The 20,801-nt window shown below is 42.2% G+C and overlaps 1 protein-coding gene across 2 annotated transcripts in view; it reads left to right on the forward strand.

Annotated features, from left to right (window-relative positions):
• The window catches only part of ATP7B (ATPase copper transporting beta), a 33,688-nt gene extending 20,785 nt beyond the window's left edge, over positions 1–12,903 (forward strand). The window contains exons 14-21 of one of the 2 annotated variants that reach the window (XM_063392030.1): positions 1,081–1,263; positions 2,802–2,994; positions 4,165–4,311; positions 5,394–5,536; positions 7,388–7,591; positions 7,699–7,816; positions 8,589–8,691; positions 10,571–12,903. In XM_063392030.1, coding sequence (XP_063248100.1) covers positions 1,081–1,263; positions 2,802–2,994; positions 4,165–4,311; positions 5,394–5,536; positions 7,388–7,591; positions 7,699–7,816; positions 8,589–8,691; positions 10,571–10,835 — 1,356 coding nt within the window. In that variant the 3' untranslated portion in view covers positions 10,836–12,903. Of the gene's footprint in view, positions 1–1,080; positions 1,264–2,801; positions 2,995–4,164; positions 4,312–5,393; positions 5,537–7,387; positions 7,592–7,680; positions 7,817–8,588; positions 8,692–10,570 lie in introns of both variants that reach the window. The other variant, XM_063392031.1, reaches the window with a different exon arrangement.
• Positions 12,904–20,801: the final 7,898 nt, after the last annotated feature.

Below are 20,801 nucleotides of genomic sequence, written 5' to 3' on the forward strand. Positions count from 1 at the left end.
GTGTAGACAAGAAAGATAGAAGGGAGGCAGAAAAAAACCCTTCAAAGACACAAAAATTATGCAAAGAGGAGAAAGAGGTTGAAAGAGAAAGAGGTTTGACAAGTCCACAGCCGCTGAAAAGAAAATTAATCAAAACCATGCTGTGATAGGCTGCATTAGACATATGCAGAACATTTTAAGGGAAGAGGATGGTAACCTTGAGTTAATCAGACTAACAACTCTTGTTGTTACTTGATCAGAAGTTTTTCCAAGACTCTGGGAAAAAATAGAAAAACCTGCTAATTAATGCTAGGACTTTTACCTTTTGGATCCAAGCAAGGCTATGGTCAAGGCTTTGAAAATTAGGTGATCTGTTGGATTCTGCAAGGTTGGTGTGTTGGAATAGCTGAATATGGAAGAAGTGTCTACTTTGCTAAGTTTGTGGGGTTTGTGTTTCTCTCTGCTGTGTTTATTTTCAGGATTAGAATTTACTTTATCTTTGGGTTCCAGTATATGTGGGGCTGTGTTTTTGGTTCATTTTTGATTCCTCAAGACCCATTGGCCTGGCTGAAAAGTGATGGCTGAGTTTGGTGAATAGCATGATGTCAATTTTGCTTAGGTTGTTGTTTCTTGAACTTCTTGCACTCTTTACATCTTCTCTGTCACCAAACCACAGCCTGAGTCCTCTTTCCTCAGTGTTATTGTCAATTGTTTAGAACTGCATTCAAAAAAGCCCTTTATGCATCCCATACCTTGCAGTAAAAGTGATTAGGGTGCCATTACATGAATCGTGCATGTGAATGTATGTGCTGTGCTTTGTGCATGCATCTCAGTCCTACAATTACACTGTTGTCTGAGATCCTGACAGGGGCACAGGATGATCTTGTAGCTTTATGAGCAACGAATAAGAAAGGACAGGGAGTTCTGCTGAACAGATAGTTCAAGGTACCTATAGGAATCCCTGCTTCTATGGATTTATTCTGTCTTTGTGTGGATATAGTCAACTGTTTATTAAAGTCTTGACTGTATTTATGTGCCATAAATGTACAAGCATCACTGCACTTGCAGGGCTTAGGCAGTAACTATGTTTTTTTCTTGCAGATCAAGACTGTGATGTTTGACAAAACTGGGACCATTACCTATGGGGTTCCTAAAGTCATGAGGGTGCTTTTGATGGGAGACAAAGCTGTGCTCCCCCTGAAGAAGGTACTGGCTGTTGTTGGTACAGCAGAAGCCAGCAGCGAGCATCCTTTAGGAATGGCAGTCACGAAATATTGCAAAGAGGTACTGAGCTTTCCTTTTCATCCAGGGCCTGAAGGCATCTGTGAAAATGCAGTAATGTTGTATAAAATGATCAGGTCCCAGAGGAAAAGGCCTGCCTAAACAGTAGCAGGCTGGAAAGCTGGGAGATTGCATGGTTCTGCATCTTGGTCTGGACATTGCCAGACGGTATGTTCTAAGCTGTGCTTTTCTGGTAACAATGTGGAGTTCTGAAGGGAGATCATGCTAAGTTTGTCTTGAACTAATGAGAAAATAAGGAATATATGCAGGAGGAATACTTTAAATAACATCATGAAGCAAATATATGTGATGACATTTCATATTACCTGAATATAGTCACTTCTATTAGTCACTGCTCATTTGAATAAATTAGGCAAAAGGCTTTAAAGATTGAATATTAAACTGTAATATTTGTGAGTTTCACAAACAAATTAATAGATCACTCAAGTCTTTGCAAATTTTACATAGCCTCAGAGGTCATTTATATATGTCATGTGTTCCTCAAGCTTCAGGAAGAAGTAAAACACAAGTCATAAGGAAAATAGGAAGCCCATGTGAATAGACAATTTATGTTTGCTAAAAAAATCATTAATTGATTTAGGAAAAAATAATTTTAAAAAATATATCAAATTTGCTAGATCTTTCAGTGATAAAATTTAGATGTAAAAACATTAATTTAGAAAGAAAAAGAGACTATAAGCAAGAAATCAAATTGCCTTTCTTGTATTTTACATTTTTTATTTAACATTTGTTTTAGTACCCTGACAGTTCTGTAGTCAGCCCATGCAGCATTTATTATTGGATCATGGCTTATATGAATTGTAATGCTGTACTGTTGGCTGATGCTCTTACCACCTGCCTTGCCATCCCTGTGTTTTAAGATCACATATAGTTCCAGCTTCCAGAGACAACCCAGAATAACTTGTTTACAAATTAATATTTTCTTCATTATTTTTGTAACTCATAGGGTCCTGATAATCCTTTATCTCATTTTGAAGGTACTCACTGACTTCTCTTCCTAACTCAATAGAAAAACCCAGTTTCCCTAACATCCAGGCAGATCCCTCCAGGAATCAGATACAGTTTTTCACTGTACTCATATATGTACAAAAGGTCTGATCCACCACAGCCAGTTGTCTGTGAGGTTAATTAGAAGTTGCATCTTTTAGAAGCTGAATGGCTTAATGTTGAAACATTTCTCTTTCATTCCTAGTTTTGGCTGAAGTCATGAACCAAGCATCTAATTTTTTCATCCTCAAACTACCAGAAAAAGTAGTGTTTCTACTGCTCCTTGTGGCTTGCAGGTGCTAGGGCTGAGACCTGGCTGTGATCTGCATGGCTGCCCCTTTCTAGACGTCTAAGCCACAGCACACCAGAGCATCCTTATTTTTAGTTCTGTGCTACTGATACTCCTGGCTACTTTTCAGTTGGCCAGTCATTGTCAACAGGAGGAGTGAGGCCTCTTTTTTGCCAAGAGTTATCTAATATTTGTACCCCGCATGGGGAGCACAGATTGATGATGGCCTCTGTTACATCTTCAGGAGCTTGGCACTGAGAGCCTGGGATACTGCACCGACTTCCAGGCAGTCCCAGGCTGTGGTATCAGCTGCAAGGTCGGAGGAATTGAGGCCATCCTTGGCACAGCTGAGGAAGGTCCCAATGATGCTAACAGGAGTGGGGACAGCAGTGCTCCTCTGGGAGATAACGCAGTGATCATGCTCTTGGAATCACAAGGTGAGTGACTATCTGTCCCTGTGCCAGCTGCAATGTGAGGGAGAATGAATCAACAGCACCAACCATCTACCAGACCGTGTACAAGAGAAAGATGGATATGGGGCAGAAGAAGGCAAAGAGCAGGAGGGACAAAAATGTGCCTTAACAACATTTAAGCTCTCTCCAGAACTCTTGATGTCTCTTTGCAATTCAGAAACATAAATGAGAATTAGGTACAGTGATAGGTACTTGAAGTGGTACTTCCATACAATACATAGGCAAAAAGGCATACCTAGCAATGTTCCTTGTGGACAGAAGAATGGTCCAGCAGACAACAAAGTTTGCCATTTAGCATTATCTTCCCATTTAGAAAAGTTATCTTTAACATATCTTACTGCAACTTTTTATTTCCTACCCTTTAGTTCCATATTAACTTGGATCTTTTGTTTCCTACCTCTCACGGCACTTAATTAAAAACAAAAAAACTTCAAACCCGAATGTATTCAGCAGATGTAAAACAAAGTGTTCTATATCTGAAAACTGATTTTAGTGCTTGATATTTTTGATTAGACCAATACATTCAGGTTTGTTTCAGACTCTCTGGAAGCCATTTTGCTATTTTGTAGTGTAGGAGAGAAAGAAAAGGTATTTAAAGCCTTCCTTAAGGAGCTCATCAATTCTCTTCAGAAGGCTATGGTGCTCTTGACCTTTATGAGAAAGCTATTAGAAGAATTAAATAGAATGAGAACTTCAATCATCAGAACTGTGCCATTTGTGAATGGTGCTAATGTAATATTTTCTCACCTGCTTATATGGATCTTGTGAAGTCGGATTGAATTCATAATGAGGTGCATGGTTTGTTAGAACTACACTACTTTTTTCTTGTCAGAAATAGCCTTTATATTTGAAAGCCATTAGTTGTGAGAACAAAGCAGAATGGCATTTGCTAAATGCGCGTACTGCGCTTATTCAGCAGAACAATGCCGGCTGACAAAGGCAAACACGAGCAAGCGCTTCCATTAAGCCCATGACGCAGATCTGTGTGTAAACAGGCACAGACTGAGACTTGAAACAGAAAACTCTATGAGGCTGTCTTCAGGCAGTGCCTCCACCTACCTTGTCTTCCTCAAGCATCTCTCTTGTGTACGCTGCTTTTGAGATGCTCATTTTTCTTTCTGTCTGTGCACAAAGGTCCGTCAGCTTCTCAGAAGTACTCAGTGTTGATCGGGAACCGTGAGTGGATGCAGCGCAATGGCTTGAACATTACAAATGATGTAAATGATGCGATGACAAACCATGAAACGAAAGGACAGACTGCCATACTAGTGGCCATAGATGGTAACTGTTCCTTCTTAGAGTGACTTAACAAATATGAGTCAATCCTACTGCAGAACAGGTAAAAACAATCTGAAGCAGCTGATCTTTGGCTTAGTGTCAAGACGCTACTAATCTTTTAGTGCAGAACTGCTTGTGAACTGTGAAGTATCAAGGTGTTCTTAGAAGAAGCTTGTACCGCAGAACAGTGTTTATAAGGTTTTGCTGTGTAGTTTTTAATTTAAGAATTAATTTCTGAGCGCCCTGTTCTCTAGGATCATGGTTCAAACAAGCAGTGCCACTATAGTGCCATGTCCAATCCTTAATTTACATGAGTGAAGGATCATGGACCAACCTATCGTATCACGGGTTTCAAAACATGCAGTGAATTAACAAAATGATTTGTTAGAACAGTCAAGTATAATAGATTAGACTAAATGAGTTTTGCCAGTGGGATTCTGATCTGTGCCATGCAGAAAGAGATCTCAGACAATACCTTGATATGAGAAATGATTGCAATGGTGATAATTGCCAGCACACCTGTGGTCTTGAAAGGAGGCCAGTGATTCATTTACTGAACAAATAGTCTCGATGCTCCTAGAGAGCAATTTTGAAAGGCATTTGCTTGTGAAGGCAGTGTGGATGCACCTTTGAGCCAATGTACTGGAAGGCAGATGCAAGACTTCTCAATTAAAGTAATTAATTTTGGTAGAGATTCAACTCTGAAAGACTAGAGGACATAACACCAGACTCTATATACTTCCTTTTGGAGGAGTGGCTTCAACATCTGACCTGGGCACAAATACCAACACTTTCTCTGACCTACTGTCATATTTGTCCATACCATAAAACATAGAGGTCAGGCTTGTTTAAAAGCTGCTCTCCTCCTCATCTTTCTGGTCCCTAAATATCAAAAGTGTTTATTATTTGAAACAGGCAAACAATAAAAAGAAGAGACCATGAGAAAGCTGCAGATGTGAGTGTCAATATTGCTCAGAATGTGTTATTTCACAAGCTGCCTCAGTGTGATGGAGGGGGAGCTCTGTTCTCTTGCTGCCACTTTGCCTCCCACAGCTCTCTGACAGAGGATGTTTTTATTTGTGCAGGTGTGCTGTGTGGAATGATTGCAATAGCAGACATTGTCAAGCAGGAGGCAGCCCTTGCTGTGCACACACTGCAGAGCATGGGAATAGATGTGGTGCTCCTAACAGGGGACAACAGGAAAACTGCAAAAGCCATCGCTACTCAGGTATCTGCTTGTCTGTGTTTCAAAAAGCTACATGATGAGGGTCTAAAACTCCTGTTTGCCCTGGTGAATTTGAAGCAGGAGCTTCTGTTTCCCTGGAACTACGGTTTCCCTGGAACTATTAAATGAAGACAAATTTTTCTTGAACTGGATGGAAAATCAGGTCAAGTCCTGTGGCATAGTGGAGGCTAGTGGCTGCATTAAGATCCCACTGAAGACATGCAGTCAGTACTTCTCCAGAGTAATGGAATTTCTTGCAGTAATTTGTTGCTGAGCTGAAGCCTCCTGCTTCCCTTTGCTGAAAGGCAGACCTGTTTGGTTAGTGATGAAGGAAAGTTCCTTGAAGGTCCAGTCCTGGTCACAGTTAGGGAATCCACAGGGTGGATTTGTCATTATCTTAAAGGGTAACATAACAGTATCAATTATTGTTAAGAGGCATAGCAGTATAAAGGAGGTTGGGTTTATATGAGATTTCCCCCATCTCAAACTATAAATGAAAAGTTAGATTCTCACTCTACCTTGCTATGTTTCCACCCTCTCAATCTTCATTTCCCTCTTTCCCTTTGCATTGGTCTACTTCTAATCTTACCGTGTGTCCCTTTGCTTTCCTCAGGTACCCCACCACACAGCTGGCTCAGCCAGCACTGTGGTGTGTGCACATTCTTCTGTGCAGTGAGGTCTGTTTTGTTTCTCTCTGTGATGCTTTAATCCTCCTCTTACTGGATTTCACACTTCTGCTTTTGTGTTCAGTTGTGATAAAGTGCTTTCCCTCCCAACTTTCTTTGTCAAGGGAAAAAAGTCTTTCAGAAACAAGTTTGAATTTATGGTTCCAGGAACACAGATGAATGTTATAAACAAGCTTAGTCTGTGTCAACCTACATTTTCACTGAATTTTTGGAATGTACTTTCCAATGGAAAGAAATGGTAAGCAGCTTTAAAAATGTTATAAAATGTTACTTTTGAAAAGGTTAAAAAAGAGCTTCTATCTCATGTGGTGAAAAGCTGCTTCTGGTTGATGAGGCAACCAAACAAAGGTCATTATCCCAGCACTACTTAATACACTCATCTGTTTTTCAACTACAGCACTAGAGACATTGCTAGCAACTCCGCATAAGTTATGATGTGGATGAGTGAAAGCATTTAGCCACTCATCTGCTTGATTTTTATAATCTCCCTGAGACCTGCACTTGTTGCCTCTGTGATTTCCCTGCTGTAACTGCTTGATCATATATGGTTCATGTGTTGCATTATCTGCTTGAAGGCTCTGCAGAGGGATCTGGACAGGCTGGATTGATGGGCTGAGGCCAGTTGTGTGAGGTTCAAAAAGGTGAAGTGCCAGGTCCTGCACTTGAGTTACAATGACCCCAAGCAGCACTACAGGCTGGGGGCAGAGCAGCTGGAAAACTGCTCAGCAGAAAAGGACTTGGGGGTGCTGCTTGATAGCAGCTGAACTTGAGCCAGAGTGTGGCCAGGTGGCCAAGAAAGCCAATGGCATCCTGGCCTGGATCAGCAATAGTGTGGCCAGCAGGACCAAGGGAAGTGGTGGAATCACCACCTCTGAAGGTATTTAAAAGACAAATCTTTATTGCTAGGGCAGTGGAGCTCCAGAAGCCATGCACAGTGTGATGCTGTGGGCAGGGTATGATTTGCCAGCCTCTCTGCAGTAGGAGGATGTTGTTACCAATCCTATTCTTATGCCAAAGTCATGTTGCTCTTCAGTTTTCTGTGTAGCTTGCAAGTGTTGCCTTCACCAGAGTCAGTTGGGTTGATATTCTTATTTCACCTAGAAAAGCAAATGGCTCTTCCTTCCAGCATGAGGCACGTCACCAATGGGATGTCTTTCTTTGTACACAGGTTGGGATCAAAAAAGTCTTTGCGGAGGTTCTTCCTTCTCACAAGGTTGCAAAGGTCCAGGAACTCCAAAATGGAAAGAAGAAGGTTGCAATGGTTGGTGATGGAGTCAACGATTCCCCTGCACTAGCCAGGGCCGATGTTGGAATTGCAATTGGAACGGGCACTGATGTTGCCATTGAAGCTGCAGATGTTGTTCTTATCCGAGTGAGCACAGTTTTGGCCTGTCCTCTTTTATCACTGACACTCTTCATTTTGGTTTGGTTTTCTGAAGACTGCATGTGGAAAACTGTCAGTGCTCTTCTGTCTTGCAGAATGATTTGCTGGATGTAGTTGCCAGTATTCACTTATCCAAGAGAACAGTTCGAAGAATACGAATAAATCTCATTCTTGCCCTAATTTATAACATGCTTGGAATACCCATAGCAGCAGGTACGTGGCTGCCAGAGCTCAGATTGTTAGAGACACCAGCACAGTTGATCTCTGTGGTGCTTCTAGGATCAATTCCCTGCTCAAGGAACCAAAGACAGATTCCTAAATTATTTAAAACTTGGTAGAAGGAGGGCAAAATAAATACATTCTTTTTTTTTTTTTTCATATTTCTTTTTCTCTTTGCTTGCCTCTTAGCAGTAAATACTTCTGGATTAAATTAAAACTGTGCTCTTACTTCATATAGCAGTACTTGGAGATTAGTTTCTGTATATTCAAACCCAGATGTACCATCCTACTTTTGGGTGCTCCCTTTTTTATTTGCTCTGAATCACACATTTTCTCTCCTACTGCTTGTATTCTTTACTCCTCTGTCAGACATTTTCTCATGCTCTAAATTCCTACTTAAAACTTACTTCAAGTATTCCTTTTTTTGTTTTGTTTATGAGTAACTTCTCTCTCCTCTTCCTGTACTATTGCCTCATCTTTCTGTTGTCTTTGCTGTGTTTCATATGTGCAGAATATCTGTAAGGGACAAATAGTCTTATCCTGTGGCTGCAGTGTTGTACCTGTATTGGTGCAAAGGTCATCCCTTGCAATGGAAGGGACATGTTTAGTAATAGGTGAGTAAATACATGTATTGATCCAGCTGTCTTTATGGAGGTCTCAGCAGGCTGTGTGGTAGAACTGCTGATCTGCTCTGTGATATGCAGGGGTGGGAATGCCTGTGCTGGGACGAGCAGCTCTGGCTCATTTCCATATGTTTTTTTGCTAGGTGTGTTCATGCCTGTTGGCCTTGTGCTTCAGCCTTGGATGGGATCAGCTGCAATGGCAGCTTCTTCTGTGTCTGTCCTGCTGTCTTCCCTGCAGCTGAAATGGCAAGTTGTCTTGTGTTTATCAGCTGGGGAGCTGTGGCAGTACGGAGGCTGGGGCTCACATGAGACACTACTTTGGGCTTTCTGCATCTACAAGTACCAGAAAGTCCATTGCTTGGACTGTCTAATCTTTGGCTCCAAAAGAGACAGGTGTCACTATTATGAACTTATGTGGACTAAGACACTGTGCAGTATGCTTTAAATAGCAGCTAAAAGTGTGACTGGATGCCACCTGGGTCCATGTGGTGGAGATCTAGTTCAATACCAAATAAAGTAATGATCAGGAGGTTTTGCTGTGAATATCAAATGAACAATTAGTTTGAAAGATGATTCTCCATAATGTAACTATAGATTTTTTAAAAAGTATTTGTACCTCTTTGGTTTTTACTTTTGTCTGTTTAAATTAGCTAGAGAGAAATGGGGAAGCAGTGTATTTATTCTTTTGCACCTTGCTGCAGAAGGTATATTTCTTTATTCTTTTGGAAGCAAACCAATTTCTGATCTAACAGCAAGATTTTTCAAGTTCTATTAATTTTACTGCTATATTTTTTGAGTGCCCTTTTTGGCAGTTATAGTGGACCTGTTCTTAACAGCATAGAGAGCAAACACCTTTCAAGAATAAGATTTTTTATGGTGTCTGAAATGGGTCCAAACCTTCACACATTTTTCCTGTAGCTGGGGTCTTCTGTATATTACAGTATAGTACAGTACAGTATAGTATAAAATAATGCAGAAAATCTGTTACTACATCGTATTTCTAATCCTGCAAATGCTCAATGAGACCACAATATAAATGCAAATGACATAAATACATGTCTGCTTGCAGAATCAGCCCTACCACTACAGGATTTTCATTCTAAAAGGTTTCAGTGTATAGTTATCCAAAGAATGACAAATTTTTATAAAGAGATTCCTTAATTCTCCATTTCTTTTGACCTTGTGCTGATTACATTGTGTCACACACCATTTTGGGTAGACTTTGAGAACTCCTTAAAAAATATTTGACTTCAGACTTATGGAAGCTGTATTACAGGATACACTTTAGGAAAATAATCTTTCTTGGAGCTTCAGATCAGGTTAACAGAATTTCAGGTTCCAAAGAACACAACAGTGCATATATATGTGAAGAAGACTGTTCATACTTGCCATTGCTGGGATTTGGCTTAGTATAGATTGAATCAGAAAGTGATTTTTGTACCATTGAATCAATTCATCTGCAATTGTCTTCTATGAACCTTCTAATAATACAACAAACTTGGAATTTTTATTAAAGAACCTCACTTAGAGAGTCCTTCTCTTTTACTAGTGAAGTATCTTAATGCCGTGTGACACGTACTCTTAGCCGTGTAACACTGTGCCTGAAGTGCATGGAATTATGGAATCATCTGGGTTGGAAAAGACCCTTAAGATCACTGAGTCCAACCATTAACCTGGCACCACCAAGTCCACCACTAAACCATCTCCCTAAATGCAACAGAAGAGTGCTCAGTCAGTGGTATGTGATCTTGAATGACTGAAAACTCAGATCAGAAACATCTTGAGGAGTGTTCTGCATTTCTCCATCATCCTCCCTTATTCTTCTGTGCTTGTCTTGCATTGAGAGAATTGGCAGGCTCAAAATTCAAGTAGTAGTAATAATTATTATTTTGTAACTGATTTTTGAGACCATTGCACTCTTGACACCACACATTTAAAATTAATTGTTTGTGAGCTATTAGGTAGGAAACAATTTAAACATATGCAATTCATCTATAAAATTATTTTTTCTATATAAACACTTTCAATACATTTAAGTTATCAGAAGTTTCTGATTTTTTCTAGCGCCAGATGCTTCTACACATTGACCTCTTGTTGTTAATATCTTTTCTCTTTCTCTTCTTAGTTACAAGAAGCCAGACACAGAAAGTTATGAAGCACAAGCTCAAGGCCACATGAAGCCACTCACGCCTTCTCAAATCAGTGTTCACATTGGAATGGATGATAGGAGGGGGGATGCTTCCAAACCATCTCCTTGGGATCAGATTAGCCAAGTGTCCCTCTCTTCCTTGGCTTCAGACAGGCTGCCGAGACGCAATGGTTTCACTGAGGAGGAAGGGGGCAAGTGGTCATTGCTCATGAACAGAGCAGATGAAGAACAGTACATCTGAAGCACTGGACTCTTGGTGCAGGGGGAAATGTTCCTCCTCCCCAGTCAGGGGAGAGACTGACTTATTTCATCAACATCTTCAGTGTTGTAAGTGAAGTATTCTTTCAGCTCGCAAGAAAATTGTATCTCAAGTCAGTGTTGGGTTGTATGGACCATGGATATTTTTCAGGTCACCGGTTATTTCTAGTAATGGAAGTAATCTGTGGCATTATATAATGAACCAGCTTGTTTGCACACAGCATTTAGTGAAATAATGTAAAATTGTTATTTTCAGAGTCTAAAAGACTTTGTCTGTAACTCTTTGCTAGGAACCAAATTTCATACTTTTCACTCGTTCAAACTTTATTACTTCAAGACAATATGAAGCAAAAGTATTTTCAGAGCTGCCAAATATTAATTTGTGTCTAAATGAAATTAGCAATGGCATAAGGAAACCTGTGGTCAGAAGTTGAATTTTTACACAGAATCCTAATTAGTCATATCACCATGAGAATTTTGTATTTAGAATTCATGGCATCTCCTGGGACCAAAAATGCTTTGTTGTTCCACCTGCTGTAACTCTCTGAAAGGTCTTTTTCAAAGATTTTCACTTGCTTTGAGGTATTGCATCCTTTTGATGCACATTTCTACTGCTCTCTTTGATTTCCTCTTTTGCTCCATATGAGTCCTTTTCCCCTTTTTCTTGGACAAGAGATCTTCTTTGAGTTATCATTCTGTTTACAGATATTCCTGTTTGGGACAAACTCCTTTAATTAACCAGGAACCATTCCATTCCTGTTGAAGCCCATAAAGGCAGAAGAACAGTTCCTGGTCCCAGTTATCCAAGATACTTTGCTGGACCCTGGGGAGCTCCTTAGAGCTGGGCAGTTGTGTGTCTCTTTCCTCTGACAGAGTGAAGACTTTATGAACTGTGAGCAAAGGTGGTATTTACCTTGGTTTGGCTGAGCAGAACTAGCCCTGGTGTGACTCCAGTGTAGCTGAACTGAGTCAGTTTATTGCAAAACTTAACACCAGCTTGCTGATGGCTTAAAATGTGGTGAAAAGCTTAAATTATATAGGTGGGGAAAATGGCCTTAAAGTGGGCTTCTATTTGCCATCATATGAATAAATTACACAATCTGAACTAAGAAAATTTGTAATTTAAATTTGTATTTATGTTTTGCACTGATTTTCGTTCCCTTCTTTACTTCAATGAGAAATCAAAGGGCTGGACAACCCTTTTTTTGCTTTTACATCTTTAGCAAATCTTCCAGTAACTTCAACGCTGTGGATGTCAGATTCACCCCTTAACACTTTTTAGAGTCAGGACAGTAGGAATCAACATCTTTGGTGCACTGGATCCAGTCCCAGAATGCTGTGTTGTCCATCTGTGTGACTCTGATGTAAGCAGAGATTTATAGTCTAATTTAGAAATGGAAAGAAAAGGAAATACTTTGCTAAACAACATTAAATAACCATTTCTTTTCATTGACTGAAATATAGAGCTGTTTCTAACATGGGTTCAAGTCTTGCTTCTCCTAATGTAAAAATGAAAAACAAGTTGGAGAGGCAAATAATCATTCTCAAAGCATTGGAGGTGTCTTCCTGTTTTCTCAGCACTGTCTTAAATGTAATTACAAATCAGTTTTAAAACTCTCTTTATGTAGAGATTACTTTCACAGCACACACAAACATGCCATAGGTGCATGTCCCTGTGGAAAAGAGGGCCTGAAGTTTTACTATTCTGTGTTTTCTTACCAGTCCTTACAGTAAAAATATGGTTTGTTTAAAAAAAAATCAAACAAATAACTGTGTGTCTTTTTCTTTTTTTTATTGAGGGGTTCAGAATAAAAAGAGCATAAACAGAGATTGCTGGATGGCAGGGTACATATTCACAAGGTTTTGTGACTGCTTTGTGATCTGTTTCAGGCAGGATATCTAGGAGGGAAAAAGAGACAGTGTTGTTTCATGTTGAGACAGGTGAGGTTGCCAGCATGTTTAAAGGTGGAAATAGGATTCAAAATTATCTCGGGAAATTGGACAGAACCAGGAAACTTTGCAAACAGAACAGAGAGGAATTAAAGATCAACACAGTTGAAAAAGTTGTCTGGCATTCACTTTGTCACCCATTCTTATAACACAACAATGCTGCAAAATGAAGAGAAACACAGAGAGGTATAAAGACTATTCTGCTCTGGAGAGGCATCAGCTGAAATAGGAGGTCTAGTTTTATGCATCATGCTAGGAAAAAAACAGTTCAGAGAAGAGCAATGAGATTTAATAGAAATCTAGAAAATGTGAGAAGGTATGTATTATGAGTATGAGAAATATAAGAAGATTGAAGGAGTTTGAGTACGTTTGCCTGCAGGATGCCATAAGGAAATACAAGTCTCAAGACACAAAGAGAACAATTTATTCCTTTCATCTTTTCAGTGTCTTTTATGTTCATGGTGACTAGAACAAGAAAATAATAGGCTCATTGAACCAAAGAATATTTAGGTTAGTCACTAGGGAGGAACTGTGTAACAGAAAAGATTGTGGAGCACTGGAAGAGGTTGCAGATGGGAGGTCTTCAGATGCACATGGCAATCAGGTACATGTTTGGTGATAATGTGTTAGCCAGAGATGAGTCCTGGCTTGGGGCAAGCAGCTGCCCTGCACCAGCTCCCGACCTCCCCAGATGGGCTTCCTCTTATTTCTGTGAAAGTAACATAAACCGAAAAAATATTGGAATAGAGGACTGACCGCACTATCCTGCTCTCAAGAACTGCTGAGGAACCAGAAGAAAGATTGACTTACTTCATACTTGAAATGAACTGGAAAAGGTTTCCTCATTATATTTGCATAATGTCTTAGGCTTTAAATGGCTGTGAAACTTGCATAAATCATAGAATCATAGAACGGTTCAGGTTGAAAGGATCCTCAGAATTCATCTAGTCCAACTCCCCTGCCCACTAGACCGGGTTGCTCAGAGCCCTGTCTTTGAACATTGCCAGGGATGGGACATCCACAATGCTCTGGCAACCTGTGCCAGTGCCTCAACACCCTCACAGTAAAGAATTTCTTCCTAATATTTCATGTAAACCTACCCTCTGTCAGTTCAAAGCCATTCCCCACTACATGTCCTCGTCAAAAGTCCCTCTCCAGCTCTCTCGTAGCCCCTTTAGGCACTGGAAGGTGCTCTAAGATTTCCTTGGAGCCTTCTTGTCCCCATGCTGAACAGCCCCAGCTCTCTCATCCTGTCTTCATGGGAAAGGTTCCCAGCCCTCTGGGCAGCTGTATGGCCCTCCTCTGCAGCTGTTCCAGAGGGTCCATGTCCTTCTCCTGTCAGGGCCCCAGAGCTGGATGCAGCTCTCCAGGTGGGGTCTCGGAGTGGAGCAGAGTGGCAGAATTCCCTTCCTCTCCCTGCTGGCCACGCTGTGTTGGATGAAGCCCAGGATACGACTGGCTTCCTGAGCTGTGAGTGCTCATTGCTGGGGGTCATGTTAAACTTCTTGTCAACCACCACCCCCAAGGCAAAAATGTCTATGAGAAAGTTAGAATAGTTGTACATAGTCAAGAGAAAGAAACATAGGTGATGGTCCTGACACTTGTGATCATGTGCTCTTGTTACACTTGAGCTCCTTATGCACACCCAGTCTCACTGGAGGGGTGTATGAGGTGGAGTGTTTGCATTTCTGTATAATGTAATTACAAACTGCCCTTGTCCCCACCGGCCCAGCTGCCTGCAGCCCCCAGCAGAGTGAGGTAAGGCCTGGGACTGCTGCCTGTGCTGCCCCTACAGCAAAAGGGCTGGAGGAAGGTGCCTGAGAGGATGGACTCGTGGACTCCCTGAGCTCGGTGCCCGAGGTGCTCAGCAGTGCGCCACACTTGTCCTCTTTCCTAGGACTGAGTTGATGTTCCCGGAGATTCCCCTCGGGGCGGCCGTTCCCCGAGGTGGTGAAATCTTCCCCCAGGGTTGCTGTTCCCTGGGTATTTCCCTGGGGTTGCTGTTCCCAGAGGTAATAAGGTTTTCAGTCTTCTCTTTGCCCTAAGTGTTACACACCAGAGGTAGAGACAACAAGCTGAGTCCACCGGTGAACATTTCCAAGGTTGTTTATTCTTCATTATCTCAGTCCTTTTTCAGCTCTACTAGGCCTCCCTGGCAGGGTACCTTATCTTAGTTCTTTCTCAGCTCTGCAAGGCATCTCCGCAGAGCAGGACACGCGGCAGACTGGGTGGATCAGAGAGCCCCGCACCTTATGTACAGTACCCCTGACCCAACCACTGTCCGAGACGTATTTTTTATTTACAAAATTTTACCAGTACCTACTACCTATACTAACATGTCAGTTCTACTCTAAACCAATCTCTAAAACCCAACTCAGCACAAGATGGGGGACGAGAACAAGAACAAGGAAGACAGGGGCCACTCCCCAATTCCTCCATCTTGTCTCTTCAGCCCCATATGCTAAGAATCCTAATTTCTATATTTATATTCTATAATAAACCATCCACTACTTATTTCAAATTCTTAGGATTTGTGATTCTTCCTGCATGTGAGTGTTCACTCCCATGGACAGGGATCAGAGGCAGTGTCCTCCTGGGACCTGTGTGGGTCTAACTGACCCCCCTGTACAGATCCCAGAACCCCCTGTCCGGTCTCCAAACCCTCCAGGGTGGCCAGAGGGATGTTCTAGACTCCGACATGTTTTGACGGATTAGACAGTACGGAGCAACTTTTCAAATCCTGGTTTTGATCTTAGGTGTCTGCATTGTGCATGTTCTCCCAGCATGACTCAGTTGTTGCCTATCTGATGGTAAGTGTTGATATAGCTGATCATTTTCAGGGGGCATCCAGTTATTTTGCCCTGGGAAAATTTTGTGAGTCTTTTGTTGTAACTTTTAAATTCTTTTTTAATGAATACAGAAGACATCTAATGAATCAGATCTTTGACTTTCATGTTATTTTTAGTTTATTTAATAGCTCAGTATTACTGTTGCCTGTTATGTTTTTCAACTATTTTTCTTCTCTTATAGTTTTACCATACAATTTTTTGTTGCCCTAAGTTCACAGGAAAGAATTTTTCCATTTCATTTCCTCCTCTTTTCCCCTTTTTTTTCAAGCAAATAAGCTGTCTGATTTCTATCCGAGTTGATTACAACCTTTCTCTGACTAAGTGTTCACTCAAGGACTGTATTTTCTCCTAATGCACTTGTGCGTGAAGAAAAAAAATGAGTGGGTGGTGAAATTATACAATGGCGTGCAGGGATGTGAAATCAGATAACACTGAAATGTTGGATTTAATTTCCCCTACTAAGATGCCAACAGCAAGCGTGTTGGTTTTCAGTGGGAAATTGTTTGAGAGTCACAACAAAAGAAGTGGTGAAGCGCAAAACATCCTGCTCACATATGAGTCTCAGACAGACATAAGCACAGGAGGAGACACATTAACTCCTCTGCTTGTCTCGAGTTAAAAGTAACAAGGTTTTGCAGGCAACTACAGCCCACCCACAGGCTCCCTGTGCAATGATCTGATTTTCATGGCTGATTTACCTTCATGCTAAAAACGATGATTTCTGAAGTCTCCCCTGGTGCTGCAAGTGAAGGTGAAGGGATGTGGCAAGGGGAGGGGGTGTGTGTTGTTTCCCCCGGGGAATTCAGCCCCCCCAGGCGGAGGTGTGTCCCCAGGGAGGTCTGTGCTGGTCAGCGCTGAGCAGTGCTGTGCTCCGGGGGCATCGGGGTGAGGTTTGGGTCGGGGGCTGTGCCACTCAGCAGCCAGCACCTCACCTCGTGGGGGACCACGAGATGTCACTGCAGGTCCAGTCCAAGCCACAGAAACCCCTTCATCTGCAAAGCATCTGAAGATCCAGTACATTCACTGCCGGCTACCAGCAAGGGGAAAAATGTGAAGAGATAGTTTAATTTATGTGTAAAATTTTGGTCTGACAATATTACATAGCCCAGGAATAGATTTTAGGCTAGCATGTGTTTGTCTTGAACTCTGAATTGGTACTTCGTATTATTTGATGCTTAAATAAATCCTGAGTTGCACAGATGTGTCTGCTGAAATTGCTTTCTTTTTCCTTTGACAAGCTGCGATTCAAGAAAAGCTGCACTAGAGGAAGCCAAATCAAGGTGGCTGCATCCTCAGGACAAACCTGTACCTTGCGGTGTGAGTTTAAACTCCCAGGGAGCTGAGGGTGCAAGACTGCTTGTTTGGTGGGGTTCTGCTTTAAGGAGACCTTAGGGGAAGTCACAGCAACCCTTTCCTACAGGGCACCGCCTCAGACTCTGCAACATGGACCCCTGTGGGCTGAGCCAGGTGTGCCCCAGGAGCAGGCTGCCAGCAGGTCACATTCTGACAGTGCTCACGTCCACCTCACCCAGCTCACTCAGGCAGCACCGGCAAAATTTTACTCACCAAGGTGAACCAGCCCTTGCTCTGAAGGCTGCCTGTGTTCCAGCCATGCAGGGAAGGGTGAGCAGTGCCAGCCTCTGAGAGGCTCTCCTGCATCCTCACAGAAAGGGGCCTCCCTTCCAAGGGTTAATTTTATTTTAAGATACCTCTGCATTGCAGTTGTGAATCTGAGCGGCTGGGAGCAACCTGCTGAACGGGGAAGGGCTCATTAAATATATACTGTCACTGATTTATGAGAGAGTGCAGAGACAATATAATTACAGTAATTATGTCAAAATCTTGCTGCAGAATTGCCATTTGTGTTGGGAATTTTATCTTCTCACTGTGGCAGGAGGATTTAAAAACCCCATACATCTGCCAATATATTTGTGCCACAACTAACTTAGAAGCATTTGTTTGATCATTCTCTTTACAGACCATGGAGCTTTTTTAAGTGTATCATCATCTTAGGGATGAACAAGACGTAGGCAAGGCCTTTGGGTAGCATGCTGCTTTCTTCATGCCCATGTGGGAGGCAAATTTGGGTGTAAAGAGGACCTGGCTAGCCTTACTCTGGCCAAGGCCGTGTTACAAAGGGAAAGCTTAAACCAGTAGCTTGCAAGAAGCTGCTGGAAGGGTGGTTTGGGTGGAGGATGCCTATACTCACCTGCCTCTGCTGGTGCAGGTACCCACAGGCAGGAGAGGTGGGCTGAGAAAGTCAGTGTGTGTAAGGTGAGCTGTAAGCTCTCTTCTGGACACACCCCAGCCTCTCAATGTCCTTCTTGCAGTGAGGGGCCCAGAACTGAACACAGGATTCAAAGTGTGGCCTCACCAGTACCAAGTACCAGGGGACAATCTCTGCCCTGGTCCTGCTGGCCACACTGTGGCTGATCCAGGCCAGGATGCCACTGGCCTTCTTGGCCACCTGGGCACACCCTGGATCATGTTCAGCTATTGACCAGCAACCCCAGGTCCTTTTCTGCTGGGCCACTTCCCAGTCACCCTTCCCCCAGCCTGTAGCGCTGCCTGGGGTTGTTGTGGCCACAGTGGAGGTTTTGAGAGAAACTAGGACATGAAGGCTGCTTTTACAGGGAAGTGGCATCTGGAATCTTCAGGCCACCAGGGCACTTTGCTGGAGGATCTCAGAGAGTGGAAAGCCTCAGTCATTCAGAGGGATGCCAAGGTCTGACCAGCACCCACCACAGCCTACAAATGGAGACAGGAGCACCCCAAACTTGCAAGTCTAAGGAAGGTTTCACACAGCACCTCTGCACTGAAAGAGATGTCAGATCAGGACTCCTTTCCCCAAGGAAACCATTAACAGTTATTAATGGTTACACCAACAACTTTACAAACTTAAATAGAAGAGACAAAATGGGAATTTGGCAGAAAGTTCTGCCTTCTGAACACACTAAGCTGTAGGAAAAATAGGTTTGCTCTCAAGATATCTTTAAAGTAAAAAGAAAAGCAACTTTGCTTGAAAAGTTTGGTTCCAGGATCTTAGGCCAGAGAGGGCAGGGGAAGGGGGGAGAAACAAAGCTGAGCCCAAAGCAGCCTCACCATTTTCCTCCTTTAGAAACTGTTGAATTCTATGGAAAACACACCACTGATTTGATAACGCTGTCATTGCTGTTGTTAATGTTGTTACATAACTCCCTGTGCAGTTATTAACTGTAAGCCCTGAGATAAAGTTGCTTTACAGCAATAAAACATCAAGCCACTTCCACCAGGAAAGCTTTGATTCCATCTTCTACAAAGCTGAGCTACGGCACAGGTGAAGTGACCTGAGCGGTGTCCGACCCCAGCAGAACAAGGGTGTTTTGCATTTCAGCTCTCTCTTCATCACTGTCTTGCTTTGTTCTCCTGATTGCCTGACTTGTTTGTAAAAAAAAAACAAACTCAAAAGCCAGCAATAAAATAAGAAATTCAATTTGAAAAAACTAACTTCTGGCTTTGTAATAACAAATGAACAAGAACATAACTTGCCAGCAGACAAGTTTTTGGTTTGTGAGTCAGACATATATGACCATTTTCCCAACATCAGCTCCTCTGTCATTTTCAACATCTTGTATGAGTAAGTCAGAGAAGAAATCTGTTGGAAACCCCTGTAACAAGAAACCTGAAGAGTAATGAAAGGAGCAGATTTAGGGTTCTGCCAAGGTGAGTGTATTTGTGCATCACATTTACCCATCTCTGCTGATGACAGCACTTCCTCTGCCTGCTCTCCTTCTGCTTACTTCTTTATCAATAAAATTACATGTTTAGGAGTGGCAGTGGGTATGATGAGGGTGACAGCACCCACACCAGGATTAACACTCTCTCTGTTTAATTTACTGTGCTGTACACGCACACATCCAGTGCTGGGAATGGCCACAGCGTTTTTGCAATGCATGCACTGTCTTCATCAAAAAAAGTACTTTTAACACACAAGAACCAAAAAAGAGACAGAAATGGCTTTTTAAAATTTTCTTTGATCTGGTGAGTTGTTCAGACAGATGCTGGGGCACAGAGCAAGCCACTAGACTCCAAAACTTTTGTCTTTCACTTACCCTGCCATCTATTCCCTGGTAGCTCCTTGTGATCAAGCAGTTCTCTCAGCCTTAGTTTATTGCTGCTCTTGCAGGTGATTGTAGTGTCAAACCCATTAGACCCTCTCATTTATTTATCCTGTGACCAGTCATGACAGCACAACTTACAGCCTTGCATGCCCCTGTGTACTTACATCTCTTTTCCTACCTGGGCTTAAAAAATCCTAGGCAGTCCCTCTTGCACAGGTTTCTTTCCATTTTTCTGTTCTTCCCATCCTATTTTCCCCACTAAACAAGTTATTTCAGACATTTTTCAAAAACCCCATTTTTCATTCACTTCATTAATATTTTCAAGTTCTGTTTTGGACTTTCCCACTGTATGGAAGTCTTTAATCTTAGTATTAAAATACTAGTGCGGGATTTAAGTGATACTGTTTGCAGAATGAATGGAAAATTCAAGTGTGAAAAGTGACTGCAAAGGACAGTATCTCTCTGGTTTTGTGAATAAAATGATACAGCTCTTAAACTGCTGGTAAAGCTTTTTCATTGCTTCAGGAATGGCCCAGCTCCCATTTCCCTCTGACTTCATTAGCATTTGGCTGAATCCTAGTTCCTTTTGAAAATAATTAATAGCAGAAAAGCTGTCTTTTTTAGTGTTATTCAGCCCCAACTGTATTTACCACAAAAGCAATTACCAGGGATCTGGGAGATGGCTTTTCAACTCAGAAAGACTGGCTTGACTACAAGAAGAGCCAGGAATCAGAATTTCCCATGGCCTCAGAAAGCTGGGGAATACATTTCAGCCACAAAAGCCCACGTGGACATCCTATCTTTCTGCCCACATCAGATATGCTTCTCCCACCATGGCTGGTCCTGTGCCAAGGAACATGTGGCACCATGCTGGGAATATGCACTTCCTGTCACCGAATGGGAACGTGCTGCTTGTCCCTGCCTCCAGAAGCTGAGAACTGGAAAGAGGTCACCTTTTCTCCAGGTCACTTTATTGTGAAGAAAGCTCTGCTTTGAAAGAGCAATGTGCTAAGAGCACACAGTGGTGGCAGCAATTGGGTTCACAGAGCC

Source organism: Prinia subflava, chromosome 3, assembly GCF_021018805.1.
Source record: "Prinia subflava isolate CZ2003 ecotype Zambia chromosome 3, Cam_Psub_1.2, whole genome shotgun sequence".
NCBI lineage: Eukaryota > Metazoa > Chordata > Aves > Passeriformes > Cisticolidae > Prinia > Prinia subflava.